General features: G+C 42.9%; 1 protein-coding gene across 1 annotated transcript in view; it reads right to left on the bottom strand.

Moving 5' to 3' along the window:
- PPP1CB (protein phosphatase 1 catalytic subunit beta) overlaps positions 1-7366 on the bottom strand; it is a 34989-nt gene extending 27623 nt beyond the window's left edge. Inside the window, exon 1 of the mRNA XM_081000290.1 lies at positions 6893-7366. Within this exon, the coding sequence (XP_080856416.1) occupies positions 6893-6944 (52 nt within the window). The 5' untranslated portion in view covers positions 6945-7366. The remainder of the gene's footprint in view (positions 1-6892) is intronic.
- Between the last annotated feature and the right edge of the window lie 6746 nt (positions 7367-14112).

The raw sequence follows: 14112 nt of genomic DNA, 5'->3' as shown, positions 1-14112 counted from the left end.
GTTCTCTAGGAAAGGATACTCAGAAGTGACAGAACTTCTAAACCAGGGGTCAGCAAACTTTTTCACAGCAGGGGGCCAGTCCACTGTCCCTCAGACCTTGTGGGGGGCCGGACTATATTTTGGGGGGAAAATATGAATGAATTCCTATGCCCCACAAATAACCCAGAGATGCATTTTAAATAGAAGGCCACATTCTACTCATGTAAAAACACCAGGCAGGCCCCACAAATAACCAAGAGATGCATTTTAAATAAAAGGGCACATTCTACTCATGTAAAAACACACTGATTCCAGGACTGTCCATGGGCCGGATTTAGAAGGCGATTGGGCCGGATCTGGCCCCCGGGCCTTAGTTTGCCTACCCATGTTCTAAACTCTTAAAGAAAAGCATTCAAAGGTTAGAACCTTGAACTTCAAGAGTTATGCCCCCTGTTCATTTATTTACCACAGAGATTATCACAGTTCTGTTGCAGAGGATACAATTTATGGAGTGAATACTGGTAAGGGCAGCTTTACAACTTCTTAAGGATAACAAGTCTGACATAGCAGCAGGAAGGACAGCTAGGAAAAGTTGCTTGGAAACAGAACTCAAGAGATTAAAAGCACAATCCTAACCCATAGGAGAAAGTCCCAATGAGTGTGTGTATGCATGGTGTAAGTTGGTCATCAATGTCTGTTTTCAATGACTTCAGATGATGTTTTAACAGGAAGACATTACTAAAAGATAGTAGTTAAGTTATAAGCACGTCCTAGAAGTGATTCACTCTGTTAGTTACAGTTTTAAGAATCCAGTATGATTATTAAACCATGTTACTGCATCTCAGAATGTGGAAATCCAATGTATATTCAGTATTGTACAGCCAAGTGGCTTCTTGCTGCATCATACAGATACTTGTAAGAGAGTAAAATAGATACTTGTAAGAGGGTAAAAATTACACAACTTGAAAACTGAAAATGAGTTTTAGCTCAGCTCACAGAGAGGGAGGGAGAGAAATTATCACTATGGTAAAGGAAACACCTGTGATTTCAAACTAAAAAAATGTTCTGGATATTTAACTTGTGAAAACTTTAAGATCATTCCCTCTAGTAACAAAAATCAGGCTGTAAAGTATTTTGGAGCCACAAGAAATAAGGTAGTAGCTTCTACATCAATGGGGGCTTTCTAGGGATGCAGATGCACATAAATTGGTAAATTAAAAGAAAAAGTGGTATCCAGTGTTAGCCATGCTCAGAGTAGACCACCTGAAGTTAATGTTTATGTCAAACTTTGGTTTACTCTAAGCAGAAATTAGATTAACACAACCATGTGTGTTAAACACACTAAAACAGAGAATATCAAGGTACTTAATTCAGGGAAAAAGGGAAACTGGGTGTTGGGGGTAGGAAGGGAGACAGTTAATTAGGCACCTGAAGCTGAAACAGGTGCCACATTCAAACCACATTCAAAACATCATGTACTACAAACTATCTAGGTCTCCTATTCCTAGTTCATTTTCTCCTAAAAGTCTATTGCCTCACTTTTCTGACTCATTTTTTTAATAATAAATGTTTATTCATTACCGGATAGAAACTGAACCAATCTCCAGGTTTCTGCCAACAACATTTGAGCTCTTAACATATGGATCACTACTAATGGGTCATATTCCCTTGCTTTCCCTTCAAATCTCCAGTACAATTAAATGATCCAATTAAAGCTTAAAGCCAACAATAATATTTTTAAATAATATTTTCCATTCATTTTTAAGATACCTACATTCCTATGTAAGCCATGGTTCTTCTAATGCAGCCTTTCCCAACTAGGTGTACTCTGGATATTTTGGACTACATCTCTCAGCATTCCTCGTGGCTGCCCATGCCGACTGAGGCTGACAGGAATTGCAGTACAACACTGTTCTGGAAAACACCAGGTTAGGGAAGGCTGTTCTAATATTTCCACATTCCCAGCATAGATTTGACACATTTGTATGCATCAGGGATAGGGAACCTCAAGCCCATGGGCAGAACATAGCCCTCCAGGCCTCACTACCACCCCACTATTCTCTCCAGCCCACACCCCTCACTGGTCCTGCTTTGCACCCTCATTGAGTATTTCTGTTATGAACTCTGGCTTTTCTGGATGGAGGATAGAGATTGGTGTGTGAGTGTCATTGTTAGAAACTGAGATATGAAAGCTAGGAGCTAAACAGCATATTAAACCTAGGCTATGTGCACAACATTGGAATGTCTAGGCGCACTTTTCATAACAAGAATACAAAGATGAAAATGAATGAACTGCAGCTAAAAATCTTATGTTCATTTTTCATGTGGTATAGTCTGAAGACTTCAAAAAACAGCCATGCCTCCCCCACTCATATTCTTAAGAGGGTCCCTTCTGCAGTCTTCAGAGAGTGGTTAGAAGTGGAGGCAGAAAAAGATCCCCCTTTCCTTCCACTCTGAACAGGCCCTGGATTTTCCCTACACCCCCTTTCCTTCATATAAATGTATCTTGTTGGCACCACAATTAACACATATTAAATGCCTACACAACTGATGGCAAAGATACCCAGCTTGAGTGTCCAGTTTGCAAACCTAAGATTTAAGTCTCCTTCAATGATCCCACTTCAAAATTTGTTTTGATTTTAAGCATCACTGTGAGTCTGAGGTAGATAACACTTTAACATGCACTACTTAAAAAGTCATCATAACTAACTGGCTAGTATTTTTTGAATGAAAAGCACATCATACATTAAAAGTACATTAAACAAGGCAACTAAAACCTAAGCATAACATGTTGGGTTTAAAAGGAAAAGAAGTTTTCAGGTACCCAATTCATGCACGTTTTACCTGAGAAGTCCCATTGAACTTGGTTGGAATTTACTTCCAAGTAACACTGAGAATTTTAATCTGAAATCTTAGGCGCAGTACTGCTCCCAGAGCTCAGAAGCTGCCCACGTTTATGAAATTCCGTCGCAAAACGTGCCTTGAACAATGGGAGTTTCAAATGCTGGCAAGTGTGTGTAGAAACTAGTAAAATTTACATTGAAACCAATGCCTACTGGCATGTGATGCCCAGAAGGTTGCCCAGATGGGAATGCAGCCCTCAGGCTGAAGAACGGTTCCATGTGCCTGGCATAAAGTGAGAGTTTTATCAGAATGCAATACTCTGTGTCCTGTGCTTGCTCTGCAAGAGGTCTGTAGAGCAACAACACGAGAGTGGGCCTTTTCAGCAGTGCCTCCCCACTTGTGGAATGCTCTCCCCCAAGGAGGCTCACCTGGTGCCTTTGTTTACATATCTTGAGATGCCAGTCCTCCTCTCCCAGGCCTTTCTTTAATTAGCCAATTGATGCCCCTTTAAACAGTAAAGGGGTGTATTCTTTTTGTTTTTGGCTATGGTATGTATTTCTGTGTTTTTATATTGTAAACTGATCTATCATCGTTGGATGAAGGGCAGTATACAAAATGTATTAATAGTAACAATTACAATACCACATTGGGAAACAGCTTTATTGATGCTTCTTTATTAATTATTATCATTAAAATAATTTATATTCTGCTCCTCATTTTGAGATGAAATGCTACAGCAGTTTCTTTATAGAAACGACAAGAAAGCTTGTACAGAAATATTAAAATCCTATGAATTTTGGTATATACCTATAAATTATGTATATAAATTGTAGGTATATAAACCTACAACAGTTACTAGGCTACACAAACTTTTAGGGGCGAAGGCAGAGAATGAATAATTCCGCTGCTACTATAGCAGTAGCAGTATGGCTACCAGGCTACTGTTTAAACACAAGGCTATACAGTGGTACCTCGGGATGCGAACAGGATCCGTTCCGGAGCCCCGTTCGCATCCTGAAGCGAACGCAACCCGCCTCCACACGTTTCGCTGCTTCCGCGTGACGTCATTTTTACCGTCTGTGCATGCGCTCGCGGAGAAACCCGAAAATACTTTAACTTGAAGCACATTTATCCCAAGGTATGACTGTATAACAATTTTTTTAAAACTGTCATTTTAAAAACTCAAAATAATATGTAAAAGAAAAGCCCCTCCCCTTACTTTTATAGTAGGGAATCACTGGGTGGGGGAAGGGAGGAAGAATGTTTGCCATGAGGTTAAGAACTCTTCTTCCTGTGTTATGCGGCTTCCCCCCTCCCCCCAGGAATAAACCATTTTCCTATTCCAACTCTCTAGAACTGAATCAATAACAAATTCTCTCTCACATGCACACCCCCCCTCCAATATAATGAAATATTCAGTTTCAGGTCTGGATGCTGCTCAAGAATCAAGTCATATCCTGCTCAGTTGTTTTCCTAAACTAAGAAGCCCCACTTCAGTTTTTCCTCACAGATGATGCTCCAACCAACCTCTCTATAGGTTTTGGCTGGCCTTTTCTTGCACTTTTTCCTGCTCTACAATAGCTTTTCTAAGATATGGTAGTTTACAGTTCTGGTTGCCACAAACCATGCCTCAGAAATACTGAAAATGCATTTTCCAGCTAATAATCAACATAGTCGTCTTACTTTGAAGCTCAACTCACCATAACAGCATTGTCAAATAACATGAATTAAAATGCCATCAACCAGTCTGAATTACATAAAGCAAATCCTTAAAACTAAAAATCCTCTTTATCCAGGCTGCTCCTCACAGTATAGTGTATCAGCGAGACATGAAGTTAAATGTGAAAAGTAAACAAAATTTAGACAAAGGAAGCCCATCCAGTATTTTGAAAACTCAGAAATGGTTCCATCAAAACCAAGCTTTGAAACAGCAGTATCTATGTTGAAGCAAGGCTGCACTGTCTACAGTTTGCAGTTATAGCTCACAAGTAAATCCAAAACCTGAAATGTCAGTATAGTCACCCTCCAGTTTATCTGATACATACAACTGGCAACGAAATCATAAGTATACTGGCATCAATCCAGAAACTTGCAAGTGTTCAGAACACTGCCTGTCTGGTAGTATAGTCACAGAGCTGAAGAGCAGAAACCCCTTGCAACCCCACTAAGTTCTGAGGCAAGAGTTGTCAAGACTATATGTCTTGAGTTAGTCCCGGTTCTGGCATCCTCTGTCTACTCCCCTTTCCTATTATAGTTAATTATTATTAAAATGTCTCACCTCAGCGAGCCTTACCCCTGCATGTCTTGCCCCTGCTTGCACACCAAACAGTTGTGACGGGCTTCTTAGCGGAGCCCCTTGTAATAATAAAAAAATATGGGTGGTGCCAATACAGTGATGCTGCCCACTGCTAAACAGACTCATTGCAGATTTCAAAGATTTTGCTCCTGTGCAGCAGGCACTCTACCATTAGAGTAGATACATGTGTGAAAAACTCTTTTCACATGGAGATAACCATCAGTGGATGTGAGACAAAGCTGGCTGTAGGAAAGTGACATTACATTTCACAATCCTATAGTTACACTATATTTTCAACAGTTCTCAGTTTTGCTGTATCAGTAACATTAGCACAACATAGTGTCAGCTTATCTGTACTAAAACTAAACTACAATACTGACTTACTGTACAATTGACTTCATAGATACTTCAAACAGGATTCAGATTATTATTAGATTATTATTATTATGTATGAAATTTGTATATTGCCTTTCATCCAAAGATCACAGGGAGGTTCACAACATAAAAATACAAAATGAATTGGATGTCTGCAGGTTTCTTCACTATATGTTTAAAAAACTATTTTAAATAATGTTACAGTCTTGAAAACATACCCACAAAAGTTACTACACTGGTGAGGCCTGGCACAAGGAGGACAGATAATTCCTTCTTCCCTGCAGCAGTCTAATGAATTTCTATGCAAGGCACCTAGGAGGGACAGAGTCCCTCCCCGACTAGCCTGCTCACTGTCCTGCACACAATTCCTTCTCATCTACAGAAACCAAGCTTGTGCTTTCACACACTGTGAAAACCACCAAGTTACATGGACATCTTTATAACCACAGAAACAATAAGCAAGATTTTAGGGGGGGGGGACAGAACTAGATAATGCTTGAGTGTTTTGTGAGGAGGGAGTAGGAAAGGCACATGGATTTGATTTATAAATATACCTCAACAGCTGCAGGAGAAAGAAAAAAGTTCAGATTCAAGCCCTCATTTAATATCACAAAGCACTGACAAAGCACAAAAAAACAAACAAACCCATACTAACACTATGACAGAAAGCAGTCGTAGGACACTGGATTATCTTTGTCCATCAAGCAGTAAAGTCAGGCGGAATTTTTAAACAAAAAGCAGCCTTAGAATAAGAATCCCGGGTTCTGGGTTAACCTGTAGTTTATAAATCTGAAGTTATAGTACATATATATCCATAAGGGCAGAGGAGTGCTAAGAGACTGACAGCGACTGAAGCGATGGGGGTGGGAAGGATGAGACTGCAAAGGGAAACCTCGTACTTCTACCTACGCTTTTCTACCTCTCCCGCCGTAGTAAGTTATGGGAGAGAGAGGTACTGGCGGCGAGAGCGTTTATTCCTCCGGAGACGGGTGGGGGGTGGGATATGGAGGAAAAAGATAAAGGTACCCAACTTTAATTAAAGTACCCTGAGATTACCACCGCTTCCTTCCACACCCCCAATTACGGCAAGGATAACAAACGCCTAAATGAGCTTATTAAATGAGGTTATTAGTCGGCGGCGGCGAAGGGGGGGGGAGAGGCATTAGAGGGAGGGAGGCGGCTGTTCTCACGACACGGGATTCACACGACTAAAGGAGAGCCCCAATACAGCCTTTTCTCAGGCGCCCGCGGAGTCCGCCAAACCAAGCCCGCAAGACTCCCGTTTAGGAGGAAAAACTTCGCTCGCCCAGGTTCAGAAATGCCCCTGTCCCCGGCCTCCCCGCTCGGGCCTCCGCTCCCCGCTGCCTCCAAGGAGGAGGAGGAGGGTTGCGCGCTCACCTTCCAGCAGCCTGGTGATAAGACTATCCACATTCAGCTCCCCGTCCGCCATTTTGTAGCTAATGGACTCAGTCCCGGGCGGGGACGGAGAGAGACGGCGCTTCGGCGAGGAGGCGGTGGCGGCAACGAAAGCAACAGCGTCTCGTCAAGGACCCTCCTCCCGCCGCCGGCGGCAACTCGCCCGAGCGCGGGACCTCAAAGCGCCCGGCCCAGCGAGCGTTGCGGGGAGGGAGGGGGGTCTTCCCTCAACGCTCACTCGCTTTCCGGCTCCGCTGAAGAGGGAGGGAGAGAAAGAGGCACGAAACCGAGTCCGCCAATCCTCCTCCTCCCCACCCTCCTGCCTGCCTTAGGCCCTGCCGCGCATGCGTCGCGAGTCCCTTTCCACGATCCTTCCTCCCGCGCCTCTTGCCGCTGTTGCTTATACTCCAACAACAACTGCGCGGGAGTATCGGGTTCGGCTCTGAGAGAGGGCTGCGGAGCGGCGCCGGCCGAGGCAACAAGCGCGCAGGCGCGACGGGCTCGCGAAGCCTCTCGCTCGTACGCCCGGGCGCTCACGTGGGCGCGCACGCGCTTCACCCGGCTTGCCTGCCTTTCTTTCTCTTCGCTCTCTCTCTCTCTCTCCCTCCCCCCTCCCTTTTCCATCCCGCTTGTGTCTCCTGGTAACCGGGCTGGGGCCTAGTGCTTAAATGCAAAGTGGAGCCTCTACGCCTGCTGCGCGCAGAACACCGTGCAGCTTTCCTCGAGCGCCGCGTATAATAGGAAAGAGAAGCCCCCACAGGGCCAGACTCATTTCTGCTCTTTTCTCATCTACTGTTTTAGTTCGTGCGGAAAGGCAGCCTTGTTACTCCCTAAAGGGGGAGGAGTGAAAACCCTCCCAAATTCACAGAACAATAAGCAATGGCTACACCACGCATTTAAAGAACACGGCTTCCCCGAAAAGAATCCTGGGAACTGTAGTCCCCCCGTGATAGGAATTTTGAGGTCTTGGATATATGGTAATGTTCATAAGTGTACCAACCAAGCACGTAGATAGATTAGCACAGGAAGACCGACCTGAAACCATTTTGATTCCCAAACTGACCAAATGTTTTCCCTGCAAGGAAGGAGGGGGGTCAGGGAGCCTTCCCATTGTCTCAGGAATTGAGTAATCAACATTTTAATGGGTGACAGACTATCAGGAAAGGCAATCAGATAACCTGGCAAACAGGAAAAACAACATTCAAATTTCTGTTTTAGACCGCCTTTTCTGTGATGTAGGTATGATGTTTCTGGGGTGGTCTTGATCTACACAGGTGGCAATTTCAAAAGTCTTTATAAGGTCTTGCGTGCCATTGTTCTGGGTTCCTCCTCCTTTTCTGCAGGTGAGGGGAGCACCCTGTTGCAACAGATCAATAAAGATCAAGCTTACTAGCTTCTTTGCTTCTCAATATTCTCTGGTTGGCCTCTGTTATTTTCTCCTACCAGTAGGGAACCTAACGTAAGGACTCTATGGGCTCTTGGATACCCCATAAGGGAATAGGGCAATTTTTGTTTACAACACCCCCGCCCCGCACAGAACTGTGATTCCCATCACCTTTAACAGGCTACAACATGGGTAGGCAAATTAAGTCCCGGGGGGCTGGATCCAGCCCAATCGCCTTCTAAATCCGGCCCGCAGACAGTCCAGGGAATCAGCGTGTTTTGACATGAGTAGAATGTGTCCTTTTATTTAAAATACATCTTTGGGTTATTTGTGGGGCCTGCCTGGTGTTTTGACATGAGTAGAATGTGCTTTTATTTAAAATACATCTCTTGGTTATTTGTGGGGCATAGGAATTCGTTCATTTCCAAAAAAATATAGTCCGGCCCCCCCACAATGTCTGAGGGTCTGTAGCCGACCCCTAGGCTACAGAGACCAGTATCCTTTGGGGGGAATTGAACGTGCATTAACTGTGGTTTAAATGTATGGTGTTGCCGTGTCCCGAGTTTCCCAGTTCTCATTTCCAAAAGTTGCTTACTATTTTTGTGACAAGTTTTGTTGGTACCAATAAAAGTATTCCCCAGCCTGGATTTGGGCATTCTGCTTAGGGTTCACTGTATTTGTGCAGCCTGCTGTCGGAATGGAAGGTGATCGACAAGTGTGAAAAGGGGTGTGCGGTCAATGTGCGTATTGTTTTCTACCTTCTGCAGATAATTTCATATAATTATAATAACAGAGTACTTTGAACAGGGCCGTGGCTCAGCGGTAGAGCCTATGATTTGCATGCAGAAGGGCCCAAGTTCCGTCTCTGGCATTTCCAAGCAGGATGCCAGAGATCCTGGAGATGCTGCTGCTAGTCAGATTTAGACAATACTGAGCTATAAATCAGGTGTGGGGAACCTTTGGCCCTCCAGGTGCTGCTGAACGACAACTCCCATCATCCCTAGTTGCTGGCCATGCTTGTTGCTGAAAAGGAAAAAAGGGAAGAAAGGTGGCAGCCCTTTATGCAAGAGACACTTGCTTGGCTTGGAGGAATATACATATTTTAAAGTTCATTTTGAGTGTTCTTTTGGGTAAGTCTGGAATATCAGAAAGCCTATAGATTATGCTGCAGTCCTGGGTGAGGTTTTTTAACCCTTTCACCACCACCAAAAGTGTGGTGGTAACTAGGCCCCCTCAACAGTGCCCCCCCCCAGATTGCATCTCTTTCAGTGCCTTGGCTGTGACAGCAGCCCTGCAGAGGCCTATCCCCTCCCAAGTCCGCTGGCAGGGGGGCTGGCAGTTATTTTTGTGCAACAGTCTCCCTATGAGGTCACTGCTGCTTGGCCCTCCATCTCTCTGCTCTCCCTGTGTGCCCCAAGAGTGGCCTTTCAGCTGCTGTGGCTGAGAAACTCACGTGAGGCTCTTAATTTAGCACAGCCACTGCCAAGTTGCTTTTTCCTGGTTTCTTTCCCACCATGTCAATTTCCAGGGCATGACGCATGTTTACCCCAGATAGCAAGGGACATTGACTTAAGGAGGGTTTACTTCTGAGTAAAGTGCACACTGGGTGCAACCTTCAAATTAGTGCCTTCCTGCTCGTGCAACTGTACCCCCACAAAAAATAAAATTGAAGACATAATTCAACAGAACCATAGATTAAGCCACTGATACAAATAAGATACCAGAGCATAAAGCAGATACAAAAAAATGAGAATAGACTGTGTCGTCTGCAAAACATATAACCAAGATGCAGGGTTACAAATACTTCCAAATGAAATGATATCTTGGAGAAATAAAATTCTGTTTCACAACTGTTTAATTCTTTTGTAATTGATGCATTTTGTTTTATTGTTTGTTGATATTTTGTTGGTACTATGTTGCAATGCTATGTGTGAAAAAAATGTTTGAATTTTGTTAATTAATTTTGGTTGAATTGTTACCGGATGACAATGGGATTTCTTCTGTATATTTTGACATTTCTGTGGGTTGTAAACCATCCTGGGTACTGTAATGTAGATAGAGGTGGCATAAAAATTTCCTTATTTCATGCAGGTAACAAGGAGGGGATGGGGAGAAAGGAGTGGCAGAAAGAGAGAGGAGGGAGTAGCAGAAACATAACAGAGAAAAGTGGGTATCCCTTGCCCACCTTTTTCTCTCGTCCCACTCTTCATCAGAGTGGTACCTAACAGTTTATCCCTGAGGAAATGCAGTCCTCCATACACGCACAAAAAGATTGCCCACATCTGTGTGTTGGCTTAACAACCTTCTCTTTTGTCACAAGTGGCAGCAGTGTCTTCCACAGAGGAAACACCTGGCAAATATGCAAACTAGACTGTAACCTGGGTGGCTATAAACTCCCAATTTCAGATAAGTTCCAGTTATAACCAGGGAAGGCAATGAGACACATGGCCATTATTTTTTATGAATACAATCGCTCCAGTCCACTTATTGCCACTGCAAGCCAAACATTTTGATTTATTATTCCTTGCAGAACCAAAGCCAGGGCACATGGAACAGGCGAATAGAAACTGCAGTGCAGACAGAGGCTTCCTATGTTTGTATTGTCCTAATGACCACATGTCATGGGCTGGAAGAGTACAGTGGCCCCATTCTTAATCTGTCTTCTGACTGCTCCTGCAGTAGTGCAGTGAGGCAGGGACTATGGGGACAAAGCACCACCATCGTTTATCTCTCAGCAGGGGCAATGGCCATCTCCAGAGGTGCTATTTGCCAATCATCTGTCTACCAAATAAATAAGCTTTTCTCCAAGAAAACTACCAAATAAACTAAGCTGAGGAAGAGGCAGGTTGAAGAAGAAAATGAAATGGGGCAGTGATCACAAGGTATACTTGAGGAAAGGTGTGCCTGAGATGGTTGATTTATTTTGTCCCTTGAATTGCAGGCTTTCACTCATACAAAAGTATTGCTCTCCATGCTAAGCAGCTAAAATATGAACTCCCCCCCACCCTGCTCAGCTCAGCTCTACCAGCCCCAGTAGCCCCTGTAATATATTTGGTCTGTTGCTGTGTGCTGTCTGTTTCTCTTGCTGCGAGTGCTGCTGACGCAATTGGCCATCTGACCATAATTTAGCATCCCCCCCCCCCCCCAGCTGTCTCTGCTTTTCCTTATTTCTTTTCCTTCTGCATCTTTGTTCTTTTCCCCCAGTATCATCCTTTCCCTTTCTCTTAAGCCTGGCTTGTCATGGATGAAAGCAAAGGTTCCTGGTTACCGCTTAGGCCAGGACATTGCAAGTCCTCCTGCTGCTTCCTATACATTGCCATTTTTGATATAACATTGCTGGCATACCGCTAATAGGATGGCCAAGAAGACAGGGTTTCTGGACTTGAAATAATTGGGTAGCAGGGACGGATTTCAGAAGGCACGGCTTTCCTCACCTCTGCGTGATAAGCTGCACCTAATTAAGTTCCATCTTCTACACAACTGTTAAGTTACAAAGCAAAGGAGGACGTGGTTCTCTACTTCTTTATCCATCACAAGGGTTGGCATAGAAATGACCCCATGAATCACTTGTTGAAGCTATTCTACACTGATTATCAACACCTGAGGACTAGGGCTGACTTATACGCATCTTTATTCCTCCAGTGCCTCTTGCATCTGTTGTTAGAGGCCAGAAGCTACAAGACACAGCAATTGTAGTCAGGGTTTTTTCAGCTAACTCACTGCAACTCCGTTACAGCACCTCTCAGGTGGGCACCATTGGCATTCTAAGAGAACGAGGGAGGTGTTCATGGTGGGTTCTGGCACCTCTAGAAAAATAGTACTGGGAGTAGTAGCCCAGGGCCATCTACCACAACCTGTTAGATACTGTAGTAACAAAATAAAAAAATAAATCCTTCCAGTAGCACCTTAGAGACCAACTAAGTTTGTTATTGGTATGAGCTTTTGTGTGCATACACACTTCTTCAGATACACTGAAACAGAAGTCACCAGACCCTTATATATAGTGAGAGGGTGGGGAGGGGTATTACTCAGAAGGGTGGTGGGAATGGGTGATTGGCTGTTAGATGGTAAAAACAATTATAAATAGTAAATTATCAGTTTTAATCTTTTTTTAATTCCCTCTTGTCTTTGTTCCCCATTTCTTTCATTTTCTAATTACCAGCTCACCCACTCAGGACAAGAAGGGTCCTGTGAAATGAATAGACTAAATACGAAATAATAACCATGGTAAAAGGTAAAAAACCATGACACACTTGGGAAGCCTTAAACTTTTATGTGTATGTTTGCCTTGTGGAACCTCTGCATGATAAAATTTGAGACCTAACCCAGAGCCTCATTGTTCCTAACAATATAATGGATGATACCTCTTGTTTCCAAAGCCTCACTTGTTTGTCAAACTTTTGATGTCACAACCCTACTTTCCAGTTTCTGTGTTACCTGAGCACAACAAGTAGTACTAATTTCACAGGAATGTAAAAAAAGCTCTCCAGGAAACCTCATAAACAATGAAAAGCTCTCAAGTAAGTTGTGTACATTTGTGAAAATCATTGACTTCTCAATTTGCCATGACTAAGGTGTTAAAAAATGTGATGAGGGTTTTTAATAGAGAATGATACAATCTCTTGCCCAACAATACCATGACTTCTTCCCCAAGTAAGGAGCGGGGTGCACTTCTGAAGAGCCAGTGTGATGTGGTTTGAGCGGGCAAGGCAAACCCGGGTTCAAATCCCAACTTAGCCTTTGAAGGTCACTGAGTGACCTTGGGTTGGTCATATCCTTCCAGCTTAGCCAAAACTCTTCACTCCCACCTGATTTTCTCAAATACTTTGAGAACCAAGGTTTGCATTTAAAAAAAACCTGAACTGAAGATATGCTTCAGAAACAAAAAAGGCCCACTACGAATACATAGGAAGCATGAACAAATTGGACTATGAATATTGGGATATGGAATTATTATGCATTTTAATAACATACTCACTCCACAGACCCAAGTCATTTGAAACTCTGAGATGATTTGCAAGCATGATTGGTTAATTACGACTTACAGTCAAAAGAGGCAAGTTTTTTCATACATATCACACTGAACAAGAGATGCTGAAATGACTTGTCCATTACCCAAGGATGCACAGTGATTAACACCAGCAGTGCTACAGCATCAACTGTTTGTGACACATCAATTTAGGCTGTTGATCCTAAAATCAGTGACTTGTCAAAGAGCAGTATGTAAGGCTTAAAATTAGGAAAAGCAAAATGCACATATATTCGTAAAATACCGAAGAAAAACTATTTTGTCTGAAAACAAATGAGGCTATCAATTAGTATGCAGGTGACACTGCCACAAGCTTTGAAACTGGAAGATCACAACGTTTATAACTTTTTATGCTTTTATAGAGCAAATTAAACGCTTCGTTAAGATTCAACAATTGAAACAAAACACACAAAAAGCAGGATAAAGGGTGAATGTAGATAAAGAAGATGAATCATTGGAATAAAGTAGGTGACACTATATCTAATATTTTTATGCCATGTTTTGGTTTTTAATTCTGACAAACGTGTTCTGTCTCCATAAACTTTAAATTTTAAGTTACACTTTGAAATAAAATCAAAAGGATTTTTAAAAGCCAAACATGAAAGCAACAAATTAATCAAATAACTCGACTCTTGCAGAGATGTAAGTGAATGCTAACACATTCTGGTTATCTCACTTTTGTGTTCTTTAACCCAGGGGATTTGGTTATGCTATCCTTTTGTTTAATTCTGCATTCAAGAGGGCATTTACAGCATACAAAACTGCAAAGTTCAAGGTCTCCTTATTTGG

The sequence above is a fragment of the Podarcis pityusensis genome (genome assembly GCF_964106645.2).
Source record: "Podarcis pityusensis genome assembly, chromosome: 3".
In the NCBI taxonomy this organism is placed as follows: Eukaryota; Metazoa; Chordata; class Lepidosauria; order Squamata; family Lacertidae; genus Podarcis; species Podarcis pityusensis.
Note: the sequence above shows the minus strand (reverse complement) of the source record. Positions and strands in the feature narration are given on the sequence as shown.